The following is a 23,907-nucleotide window of genomic DNA, read 5'->3' as shown; positions in this document are numbered from 1 at the left end:
TAGAACTGCTGTTCCTTAAAGCAGACACATTTCTAGGAGACTATTTGCGTTCACAATCAATTTAACTTCTGTTTTAACCCTTTATCTGATAAGGGACCATATACTGTATGGTGAGTTAATTGACAATAATAATTAAAAAAAACAATTAGCTTAGCTTAAATCCTTGAATCATAGTAGACCATTAGCATCTTGCTAAAAAAAATTGTTTTGTTAATTTTCCTATTTAAAGCTTGACTCTTCTGTAGTTATATTGTGTACCAAGACAGAGGGAAAATTAAAAGTTGTTATTTTCTAGGTCAATACAACTAGGAACTATGTTCTCATTCTGGCATAATAATCAAGGAACTTTGCAGCCATGGCTGCAGCAGGAGCAATGATTTTATGATGCCACCTAAAATATGGTCCCCAGCTAGGTACCTAGGCAACAACACTGCATAATATCATAATGTTATACCAGTGTGCCTTCTGCAGCCATAGTAAGGCATTCAAGAGTCAAGCTTTTCCACTCTTTGGTCATTTTTGAGCGAGATGCTATTGGTCTAATCCGGTTTAATGATCTATACCAAGCTAAGCTAAGCTAAAAGTGCTCCCGCCGGACCCAGAGATCAGCTGAATGGATTCAAAAATGATCAAACTCAATTGTTTAACTCCAGGGGAGTTGTAAAATTAGTACATTTTCAAAAAAGGTGAAGTGTTTCTTTAAGTCATAACAGTTCAAAACAGTGATGCCCAAACTAGGGTCCGTGGGCCTAAGTTGGCCCATGGTAACCTTTGATTTGGCCCGCCTGATTTAATGCAACCTTAGATTTGTTTGTTTTATTGTTAAGCTACAAAAGAGCAATCTGAAATTAAATGTTTTAATGTAAATGATGTAAATTAATCAGATGTAGTTTGAAATGTACATACGATAGAGAGAGGACAATGCAGAGTATTCAGCACTGAACTCCACTGTGATTTAAATGAGATTGTTTGATTTTATTGCAATAAAGTTCTAATAAAAAAAGTTATACTGCATTAGATAATAAGATTCAAAATAATGTTTTCTATTTATTTTTTTATATTATGAAATGAATTAGGAAACTACCCATGGTAAATAGTTTGGTATATTTATCTTTGGCCCACGGCTATCAATGATATTTGGTTTTTGGCCCTTCATACGAAAAAGTTTGAGCACCCCTGGTTTAAAAGTCTTGTTATAAACAGTGGTAACACTCAGGGTTTTTCCCAATGAGTATTTCAATGAGTGTTCAATAAAGGACTAAACCTCTAGCTCCCGATTTGACATTGTGAACAAAATCTGTAAATACTGTAGAAGAATCTTCTGTCTGTAGCTTGCCAAAGAAACAGCTTTGTAAGCAATGCCTTGTCTTTGCAGTAATCACAGATGTCATTCATTCCAATGAGAATGGTCAACAGCTTCCAGTCCACATCAAAGTCAATATCCTGTAGCGTAAAGAAAACATAAATAAATATAGTTATGGAAACAGTATATTTCAAACGCACTCCAAAGAAATAACACACTCACCTCATATGTTTTCAATGAATCAATCAAATGTCTGACTTGTTCAGGTAGATTACTAGGAAAACAGCAAAACTTATATTGTCAATGGCAAATGCGATGGTACTATAGCAACTGATCAAAATGAACAGTTGCAAAATCACAATTACAGCAAAAATATCTTGCATATTTTCAGGTGTTGGTGAAGAATGACTAGTGGTGTACTGGCATTTACAAGGTGTTGTGTCCGGTCACAGCCAGGTTAAATCCAGTCTCGCAGAGGGGAGCGGGGGTCCCGTGAACTGTCTTGGATGGTGCAGGTCCCACTAAACCGGGGTTGAAGAGTCGAATGATGTCTAAATTACAAGTACAGAAGAGCTCAGGTCACTAAAGTAAACAGCACATTTCAGAAACATTTTGCAACCAATTTCTGACTGTTAATGCAGAACATGAGTGATATTTAGGTAGAAGGACGTACTTGCCAATGTAATGACATCTTGAAAAGATCCATAACCACCAATGCTTTTTTTAAATATGAAATAAACACAACAAGGATCATTTTGGAGTCAACGCACAATGATAGGAACATAATCTGACATAATATATAATAGACACTTCATTTTTCACAAAGTTCTAACCAGATATATATAAAAAAAGTTAAAAAGCATTTGATACCTCCATGACACATGACGAAATTCAATTGGTATGCCAAGAACTGTGGTTGCATTCGCACCAATGGCTGTCTACAAGTGAGACAAATAGAGATTATTACTGCTTCATTCACTACATCTTGTATTATTAGAAACAAATTTTGCTATTTGCTTAAAGTGATAGTTGACCCAAAAATTTCAATTCGCTGTTAATTTACTCAACCTTTGGCTTCCTGTCACATGACAAATAATGGGAATCTGAGAAAAAATCTGCATTACCTACTGTGAATGTACATGCTCTGATTGTGCAGACAAAACAGAAACTTGCTATTAACATAGGTTGATGGATCCCAGCCAAACTCATCTATGCTGTAAATAAACAATGTTAGCTTAGAAGTAAGTTTGTGCTCATGTCCTATCCGTCAAGAAGCTAATGAATGCTCCAGATTGTCTTGAACAGACTGAGACTGTAAATTAAAGTTAATAGAAATGTAAACAACGATCCGTTTCTTTTATGGGCCTATTGTTACATTTGCAACGTACTGTCAGGAGACATGGTATTAATTATGCTTTGCCTGTATGTTGTTTTTGATTCTCAAAGTCAGCTAACTTTAGCTTTACTTCATCACCAAGGATGTCATCATTTTAAAATAATGTTCTTCTTTTCAGAGAAAATTACTCCCCTTTATCTTTGATCTCTGGAGGGTGAATAAACTAACAGCAAATTTCAGCATGTGCCGGTAAAGTAGGTTTTGACACATGAATGCCGGTTTAAGCTGGTTCTGACCAGCACATGACCTGTAAATAACCAGCTTCAACCAGAAGCCATGTGTCAAAAACTACCTTACCAGCAGCATATGCTGTTTGTTTCAACAGGGTTGTATTTTTGGGTGATCTATCCCCTTTAGGTTTCTGGATTTTGCCTATTGACTGCGATTAAAAACAGTGTAGCATAAATTCTATTGTCAGATAACGAATTAACAATGTCTGCCAAAAATAGAGGAGTAAAGAGTTACATAGAGTAATAATAAATATAAAAAATAAAGAGTAAATCATCACACTCACAGTCAATGAATCTCCAAGAGCAGCAATCACTTTTATATCTGCTGCTCTCACCAGCTCAACTACAACAGAAATTAGAACAGCAAATAAGATGATCATAGAGCAAAAGTTTATTTAAACATTGACTATTTACCTGTGCTACAACTAAATCTATCATTCATCAATGATAAACATGATAGCCAAATGTAGAAAGCCTCAAAATTCCCCTGCATGACTAGCACTGACAGCTTGTATAATCCCATTTGATCATTTTGAATTCATTGACATATTGTCTGTATTCATCACACAATGTGGGCACAACACTGACCCCAGAGCAGCCTACCTGAGGTGGGCACAGAAGAGGAGGGGCTCATGTCAGGACACATGAAAAGTGGATGTTTGAAACTGATTGGCCTGGTCTTCTCAGGAAACTCCTGTAACAAAATAACATGCCAAACTGATGTGTTTTTTTATGTGTGTGTGACATCACATCCTGACAACATCAATTGCTGACAAGTCACAACCAGAGCAGTGAAATGGTGTTTACAACGTGATGTATATTCATAGACTCAACAGCATACTGGCATGACAAAGCACAAAAAACACACACCTTCCTAAGAGCTTCCTCACTGTAGTGACTGAGTCCTTCTTCATATTCCAGCCTCCACTCGTCTCCTTGGGGAAAACATTAAAATCCATGAGTCCTCTAGACTTCAGAATCGAAATGTGACACAGATCACCCTTTATTGATCCATAGATCCACATAAACCTCTCACTTCTTCATTAATATCAAGTCCCAGCATCCCAGGTCAATCTCAACATGTAACATAAGCCCTGAGCTCCGGCTTATCTTCCCAGCTCTGGATGCTTCTAGCACTTACCTTCGACAGGACAGAGGGCTAGCAAACAGGTTGCCAGGGCAATGAAAAGCCACTCCATGGTGGAGCGTTTCCAAGCGGTTAGCACAATGGATGTGTGTGCAGAGAGAACGGGGCCATTATATCTCTGCCCCTTTGTCTCCCCCACCCAAAACAGCTGAGTGACGAAGTTCAGGCCCACTGACATAAAGCATGATCACGGCGCACATGCAACTGCCAGGGGACTGGTGACCATTCACAACTTCACAGAGCTTTAGTGGAAACCATGGAGCACTGAGGCCTGGGAGAAACAAACCCCCTGCTGAAATAAAGATGGTGTCCATGCTGGATGTTTGTTTGGACTGAATAACATTTGTATATCTGAGAATATACGAATGGACATTCATTGAATCCGTTGTTCGTTTTATTTGTTTTTAGAAACTTTGCTATTTGAAAATGTAATAATTTCTCCTTATTTTAGACTCATCCATTGTTATTTCAGTATTAGAAGCAGTCTGATTGACATAGAAGAATGTAAGACTTTCAAATCGCTGTTGAATCGTGAGAATTGAGCAGACTGCCTGATGCTCTGGTGCAACTTTGCATGAAACACATCCCATTCACATACTTTACAGATTTTTGTTAAACACCAAACTTTGTGGTATTGCTATATTACCTGACACGACAGACACATCGTCAAATGATCAAATATTCTACACATGCTCACAATTTAAATGATGCACCATTTTTGCTCTGGAAAAGGAGCTAAAACTGAAATTCAGCACAAACAGAAACATCCCAAAGCACATGATTCAGCTCCAGGATGTTAGAAGTCACAAACCTTACATGATGATCATCAAAAATAGTTCTGGAGGACTTTCAGTGTCTTGATCTTAAAACAAAAAAGCAAAAAGGTGTCTTGTAATACAGAAAACTAAGCATTACAGCCTAAGCAACCCATTCAACAATTAAAATAAAATAATGTATGCTGAGGAATTTATACCCCATTTTGGATATTTTTAAAAGATGACTGCCGAAGAATGAGGTTTGAGGCTCAGCATTTTGAAACATACCTGACAATAGTCATAATTGCTTTCAGTCTTTACTGGAATCACCCAACAGATGTATTTGTAACATTAAAAGGAAGTGTAGGGCAGCAGTCGCCACATTGATTTGGCAGGGTGAGCATTGTGGCAATAAAAAGTCTTGTGAAGGAGTGCTGACCTTAGATTACCTACCATGTCATTTATTCATTTGTAATTATGCATGTTTTCTTCAAGACAGTGAAATTTACATCTGTGTGTCGGTGAAAACTACTTATGCCAAAAATACTGACATTATAAATAATTTCTGGACTGAAAAAAGCAAAAATATCCAATATTATCCACTGAATGCAAAGCATGCTTAAAGTGTGAACTTTTTACATTTCAAATTCAAAGCGAAACCCACCTTACATCTCAAAGAGGCATGGTGATCAAATTTAACACTACCAAAAACAACACAAAAAAAAACATCCTGAATGGGTTGCACAAAAAACAAGTTCCTTGGCTTTTAGCACAGTGGCAAACAAAAAAAGCAGAGAGTTCATTCAGCAATGTTGTCTTTCCCACCACATAGTGAGCGTTGATTTGCACAAATGTTATTTCACCTGGCAAAACCCTGAGGCGCACATTTAAGATTTCGTAAAAGTTTTTCCCCATGCCACAGTTAAAAGACTGGAGGGGGTTGAACAGGGCAACAAGAGTCCTGAAAGCTCTTTGATGGTTTGCAGGGTTAAAGACCAGAGCAGGGTGTAATTTTCAGCGGTTGTCCCAAAAAAGGAGAGACACTACTGGGCCTCAAACCGCTCTCTCATAAGCCTAGTCCAGTTTGGTCACCTCCACCCTGATCCCTTGCTCTCATTGTTCTTCAGGTTCTTCGGCAGGCTGCTCTGGCTGGGCTGGAGGTCTATTGGGTGCTGCTGGGGCTCTGGGTACAACCTGGTGCTGTCGCTGCCGATATGCGATTACTGTGCCCAAAAGCAGAGCAATGACAGTCATTAGGTAGAGATCCCACTCTGGACCAAGCAACTGGTCGAGATCCACCTGAGACAAAACCTCCTTCAGCTGAGGGATAAAGAGAAAAAAAAAAAAAAAAAAAGATGCATGTTACTGGTTATTCCTCCTAGGTATGGGTGATTCATTCATTTTCCTTTATTTATAATATACTACATATTCCTGTAGTCCGTTATTTATCAGGGGTCGCTACAATGGAATGACCCACTAGCTATTCCAGTATATGTTTTATGCAGCGACTGCCCTTCCTGCTTCAACCCAGTTACAGGGGAACACATGTATAAGTGATTCTATTGATTAAATTTGAATTAATTATATATAAATAGGGTGCACAGTGGTGCAGTGGGTAGCACGTTCGCCTCACAGCAAGAAGGTCGCTGGTTCAAGCATTGGCTGGGTCAGTTGGCATTTCTGTGTGGAGTTTGCATGTTCTCCCCGTGTTCGCGCGGGTTTCCTCCAGGTGCTCCGGTTTCCCCCACATGCATGCGGTACAGGTGAATTGGGTAGGCTAAATTGTCCGAAGTGTATGTGTAAGAATGAGTGTGTCTGGATGTTTCACAATGATGGGATGCAGCTGGAAGGGCATCCGCTGCATAAAACATTTGCTGGATAAGTTGGCGGGTCATTCCGCTGTGGCAACACCAGATTAATAAAGGGACTAAGCTGAAAAAATAAATTTATGAATGAATATATAAAAAGAAATTATCATGCAATAATAGCTTTTTTTGCAACATGTGAACTGCATGAAACAAATCTTAAACTAAATTGAGACTTCCTACTGAGTCTTGTCCAGAAAACCCTGTAGGCTAATAGACTGGTTTCACATGCCCGCCATTTTAAAAGCGAAAGAGAGGCTGCGTTGGGAAGAAAACCGGATGTATCATCTGAAGTCACATAGGAACGGTATCTGCAATGGCGTATTATGGTGTACTTGGCTGTATATCTTATGAGTGAAAAGAAAGTGACACAAATTTATCATTTCACTGCTTTTTGAGTGACCTGAAGGTCCATTCTGAACGGATATCAGACCTCATTTTCAGCTAAGTTAAGGGAAATGGCACTAGATAGCTAACGTTATTTTCCCAAACACACGGTTTAGATGCCATTTATCAAAGTCAAGTTAATGAATTGATTCTTTCACTATATTAGACTTGTCACGATACTGAACACCCTCGTGTTGTGCTCCAAACATTTTACACAGGACTGCATTGTTTTATCGCTCACTGGTTAACATAGGATGAAGCAGGGAAGCCCCATCTGTGTTTACCTGGTGCCATGAACTGAAGCCTAGGAGGACACGTAAGCTTTATTACTCTTAAAGAGATTATGATTTTGTTTGATGCCTAATGTTTTTTTATGTATTCAATTTAAAAACTGAATTATATTAAAGTGATGTTTACCACATCTGCACTTTGCGGCAACAGCATGCTGTTGCAATGTTTACAGTGCTGGTCCTCTACTTCCGGGTTTCTTCCCATTTAGGCCTTTAATTTTTTTAAATGGCGGCCATGTGAAATAAGCATATATTTAAGTGAATTCATTTTCCAGGACTGCAAAGTGTTTCATTATTGTTCTCTCACACACTAAATAATGCTTTGAATATTTAGGATGATGCTGAAACAGCCGTTCTATGCTCATGTAATGTTAAGAGATCAATTTAAACTAAAACTCCATAAGCCCAGATCTGTAGTCTATAGGCTATCAAAAATGCAATTTTAATGACCTACCCTGTCAACATTATGTCAGTGAATTGCATACATCATGCCAATATACTCATAGATCACTATGATCAATGCTTTTTATGCTTTTTTTCTCACCAATCATTTTTGTTTAATGATTATTGCATTGCTGAAAAGAAAAAAAAGTGCAGCATATATGTACACATTCATGAAAATACCACGTCTGTTCATTATCAGTGTACTGCTGAGAAGTTTTCTTTGCCAATAAATATAGAATAATTTATTTGTCACGAGCATATCGGGCCACTGAATCACACAGAGTGTCTTTTCTTGTGTGTTATGTGAACATTATCAATAAATGTCAAACAGCAACTTATTGCTTGTCATCAGCATCGCCAATAACAAGGGCTTCAGAATTCTACATAAGCCACATGAATATGATGACGCTGCTTTAAAACAATCTCTTTCTCTTAAATATGAAGCACTAAAAGTAAAGGAGACTTGACATGTTGGATTTAAGCTGGAATCTCCCAACTTACATTGAGATCCTGCAAGTACTGTAGTGCATAAACAAGGCCCAGCTTGCACAGGGCCAGGAACACAGGAACTTGGGCATCAGGACTGGCTTCTGCAGCCATGTCATAGAAACGTTTAGCCAGATGAATGTCCTGTTGAAGAACAACTCTAAAATTAATGCACTGTTCATTGAATATACTACCTAAACCTTTTATTCAGCAAGGATGCATTAAAGTTATCAAAGTAAAGATATGCACTATGTTAGAAAAGGTTTCCATTACAAAATATTTGGAGGGTAAGATTATAACAGTGGTACTGTATACAGCTAAATGTAAATATTCATCAAGATTTCACCTGTTTGATCCCAAGGCCCTTCTCATGCATATAACCCAGGTTGAACATAGCCTGTGCACTGTGCTGTTGCTCAGAGGCCAGCCGATAGTGAATCACTGCAGTCTCATAGTCCACATCAGTACCATAGCCATAGAAATGGTAGTCGCCCAGCTTGATTCTGGCCACGGTGTAACCTGTAAACAAAATCAAATGTTAAAGAAGTCCTGAAAGCTCAACACCATAATGAAAATTCAAATGCAGTTATAACAACAGAAAGGATGATTTTGCAAGTTCCTATTTTCAACAATGATTTTCTGACCACATATTGTCCTGCTTACTGTTGAAGTGTGGCAAACAAGTACATAAATTGTCATGAAAAAAAAATATTATTATTATTTATTTTGCAATTACTTTATCATTACTATTAAACTGCCCTCAAATGTACAGAGCAATGGAAAACTATCACACTGCAAAAGAACAAGCAGACAAATACATTACATACACAATTTAGCAGCACTTCTACAAACATATCTGATCACAGAATGCAGTGGATGGCCAATCAGAATCAAGTATCCGGGAGAGCGGTGTAGTAAGCGGTTATATTTGTCTGACTATGACGGTTGTAAGGTCATTAAAACAGTCTGACATTATGCTCAAGTGAGCGTGTGGGTTGAGGAGAATGGTTTAACCTTGAGCAGCTGCTCTGGTCCAGTGAAGCAAAGCCCGTGGGTACGTTTCATTTTCATTGAAGATCTGCGACCCCTCTGAAAGACACACACAGAGTCAGTATTCACTTTGAAAATGTGAAGTGGTTTTGATTTACCAGTAAACATGCAGGGAACATCTTTAAAAAGACTTATAAAGATTTAAAAGACCATTTCATTTGTTTCCATCAAAACCATAACTGTTATTAATATATTTTGGTGATTATATATAAATGTATGCTTTAGTAACTATGAAAAACTTTTATTACAAAATTGTACATGCACATATTTGATTTGGTGTCAAATAAAACAAATATTTGTGAAGTGTATTTTCACACAATGCTAGTTTTAGTTTCACTTAATGGTTTAGGTCTAAAATGTATAATTAAATTTATTTAAAGTAAATATAATTCCTATTTCATTCTGTTTTAAGTACTCTTATGATTAATATTTGTTGTTTAGTGAGTGAGGGGAACTAATTAATGTTTGTATTTGTACACATTTTATTTTATTTAGAGCTATGGGTCATCTATATTACATGATTTCTAAATTATATTGTAAAATGTGACTAATAAACCAATATGAATTTACAACTTTTTTTGGTGAGATTTCTTTATCGGATATTTTCACAATAAAGAACGCAGACGTGAATATGTAAAGGTTCAGAAAGACCTTGGCTTGATTTCTCAAATCAGATTTCAACAAAACAGCATCATTATGTGTTGGGTCTGGCGCCCTCTGATGACAATAGCAGAGCACTGACTCACTTTGATCAAGGACGAAGGCCACATTGCTCTGTGCAACCTCATAGCCCTGTTCAGCCAGCAGGAGATACTGTATTAGAGCAGAATCCATATCACCCTCCTTAAAGCTTCTGTAAGCTGCCATGAGTCTCTCAGACCAGCGGCCGCGCTCGCACACATTCTTGAAGAGCTGCTCACAAATACACATTCATTATCTCAGCTATCAGGCAAGCTTTTTAAAATAATGGCTATGCATCTTGAAATGATTCCTCACCTCCACTGCAGTGTGACAGGAGCGCATGACCCCTGTCCCTGTTGCGTGCATTTGTGCAAGGTTATAAAAGGCCAGGATGTGACCCGCTTGCGATGCCAGGTTGAAGAATTTAAGGGCCTGCTTATAATCACGCTTCACTCCAATGCCATCTAAATTGTGAGGAAAAATAAGAGTTGTGAAATGCATTTTTCGAACTCTTCAAACACCCACCAGCTGAAATGACTAAGACACTTCTCAGTCCTCTGTGTTTGTCAAGATCATGTCAAAGCAGAACACAGGTGGGAGTTTGTTATGGTAACAATCACCCAGGCAACAAAACCGAAAGGAGTCTGCTGTGATTTAAGATAAAAATAAGATAAATCAGAGTTGAGCTGGTGGAACAGTGAGCTAGAAAGACGAGAAGGAGATAATACAAAATCTGTTCCAAACATCTTTAGGCATTCAGATCATGAGGGAATGCTGCACAGCAAAAATGTAGATTTTCTAAGTTGGAACTGAAATATCAGTGGCTTTTTGGAGGCTTTGCATCATGGCAATTTGCAGTTCTATACTGAGAGTGTTCTGCTCTTGTGTCATTCACTTTTTCATGGCAGATATTATTCAGTACGTAATGACACTGTTAAAATATTAGCATAATATTTAACATTCAATATGAAAGCTTGTGTAGAAACAAAGAAGAGAGAGAAAATCTAAAATACTGTATCACAGATAGCCAGGTCCTGAAGTAATATATTAAAGCAGAGCAAGAAATAAAGAAATAAACTATAAATTCCTATGGCTGTTCTATAAGTACGATGCAAATTTATTATTATTATTACCACCATCATAGATTTCTAAAGATGCCCTGATTTATATTTTGAGTGATCTGCTATTTATGCAAATGTCAACTCAGCTCCAGTTGGGTTGAGCAGAACATTTTTGCACTATTAACTACAGCATGCAATCAAAATTGCTTTTTAATTTACTTTGCTAGTGGACATTGCTAGCCTTGTGGTGAATAATTCATCTATGGAACTGATCTTTGCAACATTTAAAGGTGCAAGACACCCTGGAGCACTTTTTTTTAATTAAAAGATTTGTGTGTTGAGCATCAGTTAAGACAATGTTAGCACCTGTCAGCTTTAATTGGGGGAAAACTGGATAATTTTGAGCTTTTGTTAGCTAATTTCCAGGTTTAAATTAATTGTTGGGGCGGGATCAAAATCGGTGACGTAGCACGAACCTGCTAGTGAAGCGATGACGCATCAGTTTCTCATTATTATTCATAGTGGAGTTTTCTTATCCTTTGAGAAGACCCTGTTTATTTATTATTCATGAGCTCACATGCTTTCCGAAGTCAAGGCAGACCAGCCAAGCTGTGAGAGCACATTAGACCATCCTGTCAGGGCCGATACAGAAAAGCTGTTTGTTTGCAGCAAACCTATTTCGAGGGAGATCTGTACGAGAACTGGAGAATGGCGGACTTTGTCTTTTATCAGTTGAGCTTGTTACCATTCAGACACGTTGCCTATATCTGTGCTGCTGTGTTCGCACATGTTTAAAATCCTAAAGATTACCAGCATAATGGTTGAAATAGACAAGAGACCTGCTGTACTGCTATCCACTATGTCTGCATTCAGACCAGGGGATTCAGGAGGAGAGAAGTCCTCTTCATTTATGATGTTTATATAAACATTATTATCTTTATAAAGATGTAACAAATTGTGGTTTTGTGTATATGAAATTACGAATAATATATGTAGCAGGACATTAAATTACTGTTTATTTCTTTACATTTTAACTTTGTAAACTATATAATTATGCATCTCATGGTTTGTCTCTCATTTTGTGAGCCAACTGACAGTTGATCGCTACCCTCTTTTTCCCCTGCTCTGCCGGCCACGCCCACTCCCCCCTTCTTTTTTGAAAATTTGAGGTACAGTTAAACTGAAAGGGGGGGGAGGATTCATGGCCTTTTGATGAAAATCTAAACAGGTTTTTTTTTTCCTTATAAGACATCGGTTTTATTGTTTAGGTCAGGATTGTCCAAACTCATGGTCATGGTGGGCATCTGTCCTTATCTTAACACCTATCAGGAACTTTCTGGTAGTAACTAGTAACCTGGATTAGTTGGTTCAGGTCTGTTTATTTAGGGTTAGAGCTAAAATAAAAAACAACAGTGGCACTGCAGGTCCTCTAGGAATGGACACTTCTAGTTTAGGTAGAACATCAAATCAGACTGCTGCAAGATTTCAGTGATCTCACTAAACACTATATTTGAAGATCCACCTGATTCCCAGTAAAAGAACACCCCCACTTCTGCTTCACATTCATTTTAACATATAAAATTTAATATTCAGAAGGGGAATGTAAAAACCTTATGAAAAGAGAAAAGACAGAGAAAAAAACTAAACATATGACTAATACATATTTTAAAGTAGAGCAATATAAATCACATTTAAAGTGTTTAAAATATTAGTGGAGTCTTTTATGCACATATTCAACAGCCTTAACTGGATTAGTAAACGCAAACCTTTATATCTCACCAAGGGCTGCTGATTTTAAAATGGGGAAAAACAATTACAGAATCTCTCTGCTGCACACACTTACTGTAGTACATGGTTCCCAGCTGTAGCTGTCCATCCACCCATCCTTGCTCTGCTGCTTTCTGGAAATACTTCAAGGCCAGGTCATAGTTCTGCAGGATCGGGAAAAAACATTAGCTGCAAAAAAAAGTCTTTGAATGATTCCACACTGTTAACTTCAGCTTATCTAGAAAACTCACCACAGGGACACCCCTTCCATACAGGTAAGCCATACCGAGGCCACTCTGGCCAACTGGATTACCCTAAAAGACACACAGATATAAAAAAATTAAAAATGAGAACAATCAGTTTTTTTAGGGGGAGGTGGGGTAGGGTTTGCATCTTGACTTAATACTCTTACCAAGTCTGCAGCCTTCTTGAAATAATGCAGTGCTGTCTCGTTGTTCTGAGGCACATACTCACTGCCTTCAGAGTACATCTAACACAACAGAACAAGAAAAATAAATAACAAAGAATAAGCACATGGAGTTTAAAGGAAACTGTTAACAAAAAAATAAATTACTCAAGTCTATACCTTTCCAAGGAATGCCATAGCATGTGTGTTCCCTGCGTTCGCAGCCTGATTGAAGTACTCGTATGCCCGCTGAAATTTAATGACAAAAAAAAAAAAATATATATATATATATATATATATATATATATATATATATATATATATATATATATATATATATATATATAAATGCATCGCTCAAAATGCATCACTGTTCTCTCTTGAATGGATTCTGACCTGTTTTAAACAGCAGATGGCGCTATATGCTTGACAATCAACCATTATCTGCTTGCATCCAATTCTTTACAAATACTACTTGTTCCAAAAATAATCATAAAAAATTTTTTTTTTAAATACTGTTCATAATGAGCGGTTTTTAAATGCCAACTTGCATAACAGTAGAAAGCACAATTACTCTTTCTAGTGAGCATTTGACTATACTGTTAACAACTAGTCTAGAGCACCATCTGCTGTTAAAAACTAGCCTCAGAATTGATTTAGGAGAGAAGATTTTGAAAATCTCTGAATTGATGCAGTATTGACTTCACGAAAGATTTGTCCACAGCTCTAATTTGAAAAAGGCACATAAGATTATTAAAATATATTTTGACAAAAAAAAAAAAAATACCTGATGATTTTGCTCTACACCTCGTCCTCCATGCAGGTGTAACTGACCCAGACCAACCTAGAGGGGAGAAGCTAATTTTTAAAAATGTGACAGTGGTAAACAAAAATACACTTAAAGGGACAGTTCATTTAAAAATGAAAATTTACTCACAGTTTACTCACTCAAGGGGTTCAAAACTTTTGAGTTTCTTTTTTATGTTAAATAGTACAGAAGAAAATTTGCAGAAAGCTGCAAACCTGACTTCCATAGGAAAAACAAATACTACAGAAGTCAATAGTGATAGGTTTTTAGCTTTCTTCAAAATATCTTCTTGTGTGTTCAACAGGAGACAGAAAATCAAACTGTTTGAGAACAAGTAAAGGGTGGGTAAATGATGACAACTTTCATTTTTGGGTGAAAGATCCCTTAATGCCAAAACATAAAGTATGCTAAATAGCTGGGTGGACAGCCTAAGCTAAACCTGAAATAATGCCACAATGTACAGACAAATCAACATGGTTTTATTTTACCTGTGCCTGCACATCTCCTTTCTCAGCCAAGAACTGGTAGTACTGGATTAAGTCCTCTTCTAGCATTCCACTGCTAGAACCAGGATTTTCCACTTCATCTAAGAGCCGGATCCGCTGTACTGCACTGCCCCCTGTCAGAGACACGTCGCTGGCCACTAGCAGAAGGGGAGGGGGAAAAAAAAAAAGTTCACCTTAGGCTACAATATTGCAAGACATTATGCAAACTCTTGTTTTGCCCATTTATAAAAAAAAATACTAAGATGATTTACTAAACACACAGTGGGGAAAAAAATAGGGGATTGTCGGCTTACACTAATTTGCCCAGTTTAAATAATATGGCCCATAATTATCACAGAGTTCAATATGGACTGATTGAAAACATCACAGTAGTAGAAAGCGATTATATGAGGGAGGTTGTGATCAAACTCTTTAACCACATAATGATTAACTGTGTTATACATTGCAGAGAAGCTCTCACAAAATTATTTAAGACACTAAACATTTCCTTAAACTGCCAGAGGGCATAGCGTCCAAGATCACATCAGGTAATGAAATCTGATATTTTCAAGTGGACACCAGAGACCCAGGAAACATCTTTTAAACGATGCAGTCCTGGAATTAGTCATATATTTAGATGTGTATCAGGATTGCATTAAAGGAACAGAAATGTGAAATGATTTACCGTGATTGGCCACTAGCCTGTAGTGAGTGAGAGCAGATTCACAGCTCTGAGGAACTCCAACACCTCCCCAATATCTGTAGCCCTGAAAAGAAAGCATGGCATCCATCAAATAGCAGAGCCAAACACAAGCCTGAACCACTGCATTGTGAGAGTAGTCATGGATAAATTATAGTCCCAACAGGGTCTGAGGTTTCAACTTTGCTTCATGTAACTGAGCCAATGCGTCGCTCTGAAGTTCAATAGCTCGAAGGCTTGTGTGGACAGATATCAGCTTGATATATGCAACGTCACACAGGCTCATGGCACACAAGATAAGCAAGTAATCAAGTTTTGTTTCCAGGCTGGAACAGAATCCTCCCTTGTGTTTAAAACACAGGATAGAGAATCATTCTTCTTACCAGAATCATATGTGCCACTAGGTTTCCACCCAAAGCTCCAAAGGTGTAGTACACCAACGCCTGCAATCAAGTGAAAAAGAATTTTCTTTAATCCTTTACAATAATTATGTTGTGCTTGCTAGATACACATCATCAGGTCATACCTTTGCTTGACTTGAGTTCACACCTAATCCTGCAGCATACAGGAATCCAAGTGCCTGTGTGAACAAAAACTGAATGTAAATTGTCCACAATGTAAAAAAATAATGTTATATATTAAATAAATGTTTTCCTGATGCAAGAGTTACAGTAATAAAGTGGCTCAGCACACATCTACTATTTTAACAAACAGCTTGAAATAAGTCAGGGGGTGGGGGGTATTAGCTGTATTAAGATAGATGATGACACGAAGTATAGTAAATAAACAATTACAGTCTGGGCTTTTGGCGAGCCCTCCAGTGCCAACTTCTCAAACATCTCCTTCGCCTGAGGAATGTTCTGGGGTAAGTAGTCTCCAAACAGCATGGCATATGCTACCTTCTCCATGGCCTTGGTATGACCCATCTCTGCGACCTGCAGGAGTTTGTCAAACAATCTGCAATAAAGAAAGGAATAATATTAGAAAGATATTAACTAAATGTCATATTCAAATGTTTAGATCAAGTAACATTTTCATATTTTTTAGAAGTTTATTAAAACGACAAAAGCTGCATTTATTTGATCATAAATAAAATAAAAACAGTTTGAAACTCGATGCCAAAACCAACAGTAACCAAATCAGGCTAGAAACACGCCATCAACAAACACTAATTGTCTACAGGCTTACTTTAAACTATTTAAAAACAATTAAAAAAAAGTTAAAAACTTTAAACTTTTTTTTTTCTATTTATGAATATACACTGCTGTTAAATTTTTCTTATTGAAATGAATGTTTAAATTATGATACAGTCTTTATTCAGGATTTAATGATGAACTAAAATAAATATACTATATCATTTAATAGCTGACGTAATACGGTACCTAAAATTAAAATTTATTTGAAATGCAAAAAAAATTATAAAAAGCCCAAACCATCACTCTCTGAAATTAAAAAACCTAAAATAAAAACTAATAACTTTAAGCAAGAAATATACACCCTTAAAGGAGTCCTATTTTTCAAAGTCTGGATTTTATTGTAGCGGTGTACTAGAACATGCTCTCATGCTTGTTGGTTTGAAAAACACATTGATTGTCACATAATTTACCATGCTAGAACACTTTTCTCTCCAGCTTGGCTTAATTAGTTCTGGGTTTGATGAAGGAAATAAAAAAAATGAAATGTGTTGTGATTGGGGCGACGCAGTGGGGCAGTAGGTAGCGCTGTCGCCTCACAGCAAGAAGGTCGCTGGTTCGAGCCTCGGCTGGGTCAGTTGGCGTTTCTGTGTGGAGTTTGCGTGGATTTCCTCCGGGTTCCCCCACAGTCCAAAGACATTTGGTACAGGTGAATTGGGAAGGCTAAATTGTCCGTAGTGTATGAGTGTGCATAAGTGTGTATGTGTTTCCCAGTGATGGGTTGCGGCTGGAAGGGCATCCGCTGCATAAAAAACAAAATGTTGGATAAGTTGGCGGTTAATTCTGCTGTGGCGACCCCAGATTAATAAAGGGACTAAGCCGAAAAGAAAATGAATGAATGAATGTGTTGTGATTGATTAGCTGTCCCAGTGCATTGTGAATGGGGAAAATTGTGAAATTTCAGTACTGCCACACCCCCTGCCAAAGTCACGAGTTCCATGTGTTCTGATATAGTTACGAAGGATGTCAATATTGCCATATCAATTGGAGCTGTATTCAGATGCCAACAATATTGATCAAGAGGATATTATCAGCCCTAAAGGATTGCTAACATTGTAGTTTGTTTGGCTAAATTATATTTTAGATGGTCCAGAATTGTACTGTCAGCAATTTATAAAAAAAAAAAATAATAATTGTAATAAATAATTATTCAGATTCATTTGTAATAATGCTGTTAAACTGCCTTGTAAGGTAAATAATTAGCTTTTTGGTGTGACATCATAAATCCTGGAAAACAACACAGATTCATTGTAAATTATGGGCAGGCAATGTACAATGTTTGTTTCTGAGGCTGCTGCTCAAACTAAGGCATTATTGTTTTTAGACAGGGTGGCTTGAATTAAAAAAAAATAAATAAATAAAAAATCTGTTGCAAAAGCACTGAAAGAAGTGAAGTTTCATAAACTAATTTCGAGAGGAGCACGTGATATGATTGAGCACGTCTGGCCACTCATCTGTAATCAGTAATAATCCAATCAGAGTGATCCTAGTTTACTATAAATGGATCATTTTCTCCCTACTGCTCTATCTTCGTTTGGTAGAATCCCCCTTCCACCCCATCTCTTCCTTTTCTAAAGGGGGAGCTCTCGGGACCTACCTGATCTCGGATCTCCTGATATGCTTATCGACTGGGCGGGAGCCCTGGGCTCAAATATCTCCGAGCTCAGGGTTCTCTCCCGGGACAGCATGCCAAACCAGCTTTAAACGCCAAGCATATCTAAGTGGGAACTCTTGAAATAAGCATTTTATAACCACACAGAACTTACTCTTTCTTCTGGCTCCTTCGGTTGGTGCCATTAATCATCCTAACTGTGGCTTGGTACTGTTCTTCAGCCTCTTCCGCCATCCTCCTCTGCTCTGCCTGCTCCTCCGCTATGAGGATGAACAGACACATCACATTCACTTTAGGAAAAAATGACTACAAATGTTAAAATCACGACTAACTTATAAAGGCTGGTAAAGTCAGAACTGATCATTTGATCTACACTGTAAAACCCAACAGTCAACTTTATCAAATGAAATGAGTGTAGTTAACTCAAAATTGACTGAAAGTTAATTCTACTAATTTGAAAAGAGTTTTGAACTCAATGTTGAAGGTAATGAGTTAAATTAATACCTCATAACTTAATTTAAATAGAGTAAGTTCACAGTACTCATATAGATTAGTTTAACTGTAATGGTTTGTAGCAATCGGTTTGAGTTGCCTTAACTTGAGTTACAGTACTCAGTTGGTTTGAGTTCTGTTCATTTATTGGGTTTTACTGTGCTCAAATTGCTTTGTTTACTCAAATGGATTAGGTTCACAGTACTCATTAGGATTAGTTTTTGAATTACCTTAACTTTTTGGGTTTTACAGTGTAGGAAATGAAAGCAGAAAATTAATGGAAATAAAAGAATAACTTTCTACTAATCTGAGAACAACTCATTTACTTTCAACTGGAAATCACAATAGCAATCATTTTTACAATAAGAGCTGACTCACTTTCACAGAAGCCCCATCTCTTATCGTTATTGTAGTCATACGTTGTGGCACACCACAGTCTCCCATCTCCTCTGCCTTCAGTAGTGCAGTCTGAATACTCTTTCCCTTGGAAAAGAAAAGGGAATATGCAGGGCTCCCCAGAGGCCGTTCCACCATTCACCACCGGAACTGCGTCACATGATAAAACACCAATGATAAAATGACACATTATTCAGACACTTTCACAGGAAACTAACTAAGCAAAGGTGAACGCATGAGTGAGCAAGTTTCTTCTCAACAGACACTGCAACCTGTAAGCATGAAGATCCTGTTTACACCTGGTTTTAAAATGCATTATTGTGGACAACTCTAAACACAGGTGTACAGACTGTGAGATCTTTATTCTTTTTTAAATATTTCCCAAGTGCACAGTTTTTACCATTATATATTTATATAGAAAATGTCAATATTTTGATCATTTATTCTTTATTGGCTGGAATAAAAAAGTAAACATTTTAAAACTGCTATGGACAATCTTATTAGCCCCTTAAAGAATTTTATTTCTCAATTGGCTACAGAATAAACCACTGTTGTCAATTGACTTGACTAATATATTAAACTTGACCTGTTCATCTATTTAACCCAGTTAAGCCTTTAAATTGCACATTAAGCTGAATACTAGTAAAATATTATTTCTGTCATAATGGCAAAGAGAAAATAAATTATTAGAAATTAGTTTTTAAAACTTGTGTTGACTACACCATTTGAGAAACAATTTAAGAAATATTTGAAAAGGACACACATTTCACAGCAGGGCTTTTCATTTGGTTTTTAACTGTAAACGAGGGTCGAAACATTGAGCTCATACACATTTGGCCACTTAAAGACGTAGTTGAAAACACATTGAAACAAACAGGTACTGCTTTTAAATAGAGAGTTTCATGTTATCGGATCTGTTCATACAGCCACAAAAAAAAACAAAAAAAAAAAACAACTAAAAGCAAAATTAAAACAAAAAAATATGAGAAATCTAATATTCTCTTATTGGTCATTATTTTAACACAATCAATCCACAGTCTTCAGTACAGTTATGTAGCTATAAGAGCAGAATTGAAATCTAATGTTCTCCATATTGTTATATGTATATGCTGCATTTAAGCTACTTATTTCACAATAATAGAAAATGAAGAACCGGCCCAATTACATACACCAGAGCATCGATAACGATTTTAAAAAAAAAAAAGTATTCAAAAGTTGGCAAAAGTGACTTATTACAATCGCAATAGCAAGTGTCGTGGCCAAAGAATAAGGTATGAAATATGAGCTATGAAAACTTAAACAGCATATAATAACACAATTTTAGCGGTGGGAGTAAAAAAAAGCTGCAAAGTAACTAGAGACAGATAAAATGATGCCACATATACAGACAAATCTAACTATCAAGAAATGTATGCTCTTATTCAGGAAGCACCTGCAGACTGCATTTACTCACTTTCTTTACGGCGCTCCTGTGGTGGAGGTGGCTGACTTGGAAGGTCTTCCTTTTCAATCTCCTCAACTTTGCTCTCCATATCAGTGTCTGTTGTACTGCTGTCAGTCTGGGCATCTTTAGGTACATATGCATGTCCCGTCACAATATTGGGGGCTTCATTTTCAGCAGTGCTCTGATTTTGACAAAAAAAAAACACAGAGAGAAAACTTGATTAGTAAGAAAATAGCATTGTTGGCATGCACACAAATAATAATGATTTTAAAAACATGCTAACACAGAGAGAGAGAGCAGAAATGCATATTCATTTAATTCAATTTATACATAAAATACTTTAGAATTTTTCATATTTAACATAATTTTATCAATTACTAAACAAAAACTAATGACTCGTATTTTAAACATGGTTAAATAAAGGCGCCCACTAAAATGCAATTAAGTGCAATGCCATCTTATACAGCAAAAAAAATCTCATTATGCATATTAAGAACAAGAACCATTTAATAACATTTTGATGACAAATAAATAAAGATTATTTCACCCATATTTTCACAAATACTTTTGGGTCACACTTTATAATAAGGTTTTATTAGTTAACATTAGTTAATGTATTTACTAACATGAATTTAAAATGAACAGTACTTACAGCATAATGCAAGTACTTGCAGTATAATGTAATATGTACAGTTTTATTACAAATCATTGTACAACATTTACTAATGCATTATTAAAATCCGAAGTGGTGCTTGTTTACATTAGTGAACATGAACAAACAATGAAGGACTTAATTTTAATTAAATATTGTTAACAAATATGTGTGATAACTGTATTGATAATTGCCTGTACATGTCAGTAACCTAATGTAAACAGACTCTTTACATTCAAATATAATGCTTTCAATGCATAAAAACTCATTTTGTGCACCAGGTGTACACCAAATATACAATGCAATTCCAGGAGCGACAAACACAAAACACTCTGCCTTCTACATACGTGCATGTTTATGGTACTGATAATATGCCATTATGTTGTTTTATGTAAGATTACCTGAGAATCCCCACCGTCACCAACTCCATCATCTGAGGGTACATCTGCAATGACAGTAAACAGTCAGGTTTAGTTTTTACATATGCTACATACAACATATGTCAACACATTTTAGTTCAAGAAACTTGCACACTTCACATATGATAAATACAGTTAAACAGTGATCATTTAAAGAGCTTTATGTAGTAGTTACATTTAAACAAACACAAATGTACTTATATGAGACCAAGCAATGAATACTTGAAAAAGAGCCTCACCACCAGCTGTCACTTCCAAAGTCACAGCTAAAGCCACAATCAGGACCAGATAAGACTTCATAGCTGAATTCATGTTGCCAAAGTCCTCAAAACGTAGTGAACTAGTAAAAAATTATTTAATTCAGCACATTAACAACCTGTGGTCCTAACTAGCCATCTAGCTTTATAAATCTGTCAGTGAACTGCACCTGACTGCATAACCCACCAGCTATAGACATTAACCAGCAAGCCAATGAACCAGAAACTTCTCCCAAGAGAAAAAAAGGACTACAACACAATAATCCATTCGCAAATATTGCACATTAAGAGCCTAACTGCAGCTAACGTTAGTAGCTCAATGTAACTAACTCAGTGACAGTATGTCTACACAGCTAGCACAGCTAAACAAACACAAACAGCACTTCCCAGAGACTAGCGCTTTTGACGCTCGCCGAGCAGGAATTTTTTCCAAGACGGTTTCCGGAATGTTTACAAGAACACTATGATGTCTAACAAATCACAGGACAGATGACAATAACGTTTAGCCGTCGTCAGGGTTTCTCGTGTTTCAGCATATTTCTGTTCTCTGGCCGACCCCCTATTTCCTAATCCGCTGCGCTTTCACCAATTAAAATGAGGTACCGCAGATAACAGCCAATCGCTGCGCTCCCGGATTCAGTCGACCAATCAGATGTGCACACACAAGAGTATCACGGCGGCTGAGATACGCGAATGGAGCAGAAGTGAACACGACTGTATGCAGGATGTGGATACGCCTTTAACAGCTGACTGATTATACAGTACGTGTGAAGTAAACATGAGAGATATATGAATGATAGAGTAATGAATATTGATTTATTATTTATGTTATTATTATTGTACGTTTTAGATATACATATTTCATATAGTATACAAATATTCTTAAAAAAAAAAGTTTCCTAATTGCAAGCCATAGCCTGCTGGCCTTTAAATGAACAAATTCATTTAGATATATTTTATACGCAACATTTCAGTTCTGACATAACTCTTATTTAATCAACAGATGCAATGCAATTTAATTCCTAACAAAAACAGACAGGTGCAAAAATTTGGGCACCCCAACAGAATAATGATATCAATCTTTTGTACAGCCACCTTTTGCTGAAATAACAGCCTGTAGACACTTCTTATAATCAAGGATAAGTGCCTGAATTATTGCTGAAGCCATTTTGGGTCATTCTTCATTGCACAATTTCGCCAGTTCAGTCAAGTTTGAAGAGTATCAAACAAAACAGTGTTTTCAAATCAACCCGTATATTTTCAATGATGTTCATGTCTGGGAACTGGGATGGCCTAAAACATTGTATCGTGTGTGATTATGAATTCCTTGGTAGATCTGGAACTGTGTTTTGTGTCACTGTACTGCTGAAATATTAAACCCAGCTGTAACTTCAGCCTTTTGACTGATTCCTGAACATTGTTCTTCAGATTCTGCTGATACTGGATGGAATCCATGTGAACTCTGACAAGATTTCTAGTACCTGTGCTTGCCACACATCCCCACAGAATGATGGAGCCCCACCATATTTTACAGTAGGGAGCATGTTCTTCTCCTGGAATGCTGTGTTCTTTTTCCGCCATGCAAAGCTCCTATGGTTGTTGCATCTGTCCACAGTATATTTTTCCAAAATGATTCAGGCTTGTCCAGATGAGCTTCTTCTGCATCACCTTCCATTGAGTTGTTCTTTTTGAAGAGTGCGCTGAACTGTGGAACGACGTACAATGACATTAGCAGCAAGATGTTCCCGGAGCTCTTTGGAGGTGGTCTCTGGTTTGTCTGTGACTATTCTAACCATTCTTCACTTTTGCCTTTCAGATATTTTTCTTGATCTAGCAGATCTTTCCTCCGCAAGAACTGTTCCAGTGGCCCTCTATTTTCTTACTATAGTTCCGACTGTGTAGATAAAGTCTTCAAACCTTTGTGATAGCTTTTGCATCTTTCTCTGCATTAATTTTGGTGAATTATCCTAGTTTTTAGGTCATTAGGAAAGTTCTTCTGTGGTTCTCATGTTGCTACTTTCAGGTTCACAATAAGGAGAAGCACAATTAGCAATCAGCTATCTTAAATATGTTTTTTTTTCATGATTTATTACACCTGTGTTGGGATTGTAAAGGTTCACTGAGTCACTCAAATCAATTTTGTGTTGTAATCAATCAGCATTAAGTGACTACAGGTTTTGA

General features: G+C 37.0%; 2 protein-coding genes across 2 annotated transcripts; both read right to left on the bottom strand.

Moving 5' to 3' along the window:
* Positions 1-1,266: 1,266 nt before the first annotated feature.
* On the bottom strand, positions 1,267-4,128 carry LOC130247366 (phospholipase B1, membrane-associated-like). The gene is made up of 9 exons (XM_056480595.1): positions 4,071-4,128; positions 3,800-3,864; positions 3,533-3,623; positions 3,214-3,272; positions 2,174-2,241; positions 1,977-2,020; positions 1,734-1,854; positions 1,526-1,577; positions 1,267-1,443 (listed from the first exon to the last, which is right to left on the bottom strand). The coding sequence occupies exons 1-9, from the start codon at positions 4,126-4,128 to the stop codon at positions 1,267-1,269; spliced, it is 735 nt and encodes a 244-aa protein (XP_056336570.1).
* Positions 4,129-4,452: 324 nt separating this feature from the next.
* On the bottom strand, positions 4,453-22,281 carry sel1l (SEL1L adaptor subunit of ERAD E3 ubiquitin ligase). Its single transcript, XM_056481243.1, has 22 exons — positions 21,914-22,281; positions 21,709-21,809; positions 21,452-21,495; positions 20,408-20,579; positions 18,937-19,104; positions 18,221-18,326; positions 16,056-16,218; positions 15,788-15,841; positions 15,645-15,704; positions 15,247-15,328; positions 14,565-14,719; positions 14,056-14,112; positions 13,449-13,517; positions 13,275-13,352; positions 13,114-13,176; positions 12,939-13,026; positions 10,350-10,498; positions 10,100-10,265; positions 9,318-9,392; positions 8,650-8,822; positions 8,319-8,447; positions 4,453-6,151 (listed from the first exon to the last, which is right to left on the bottom strand). The coding sequence occupies exons 2-22, from the start codon at positions 21,779-21,781 to the stop codon at positions 5,945-5,947; spliced, it is 2,331 nt and encodes a 776-aa protein (XP_056337218.1). The 5' UTR covers positions 21,782-21,809; positions 21,914-22,281; the 3' UTR covers positions 4,453-5,944.
* Positions 22,282-23,907: the final 1,626 nt, after the last annotated feature.

The sequence above is a fragment of the Danio aesculapii genome, chromosome 20 (assembly GCF_903798145.1).
Source record: "Danio aesculapii chromosome 20, fDanAes4.1, whole genome shotgun sequence".
NCBI classification, from domain to species: Eukaryota; Metazoa; Chordata; class Actinopteri; order Cypriniformes; family Danionidae; genus Danio; species Danio aesculapii.
Note: the sequence above shows the minus strand (reverse complement) of the source record. Positions and strands in the feature narration are given on the sequence as shown.

What these genes read in the sequence shown, in the direction of transcription:
- sel1l (XM_056481243.1), bottom strand. Translation starts at nt 21,781, where the DNA reads ATGAATTCAGCTATGAAGTCTTATCTGGTCCTGATTGTGGCTTTAGCT. An exon ending in CAGGCTAGTGGCCAATCACG is followed by an intron (nt 14,720 to 15,246) that starts GTAAATCATTTC and finishes CCCTTCTGCTAG; the next exon opens with TGGCCAGCGACGTGTCTCTG. An exon ending in AGTACTTGCAGGATCTCAAT is followed by an intron (nt 6,152 to 8,318) that starts GTAAGTTGGGAG and finishes TTTATCCCTCAG; the next exon opens with CTGAAGGAGGTTTTGTCTCA.
- LOC130247366 (XM_056480595.1), bottom strand. Translation starts at nt 4,128, where the DNA reads ATGGAGTGGCTTTTCATTGCCCTGGCAACCTGTTTGCTAGCCCTCTGT. An exon ending in GTGAGGAAGCTCTTAGGAAG is followed by an intron (nt 3,624 to 3,799) that starts GTGTGTGTTTTT and finishes ATTTTGTTACAG; the next exon opens with GAGTTTCCTGAGAAGACCAG. An exon ending in GTGACCGGACACAACACCTT is followed by an intron (nt 1,578 to 1,733) that starts GTAAATGCCAGT and finishes CTGTTTTCCTAG; the next exon opens with TAATCTACCTGAACAAGTCA.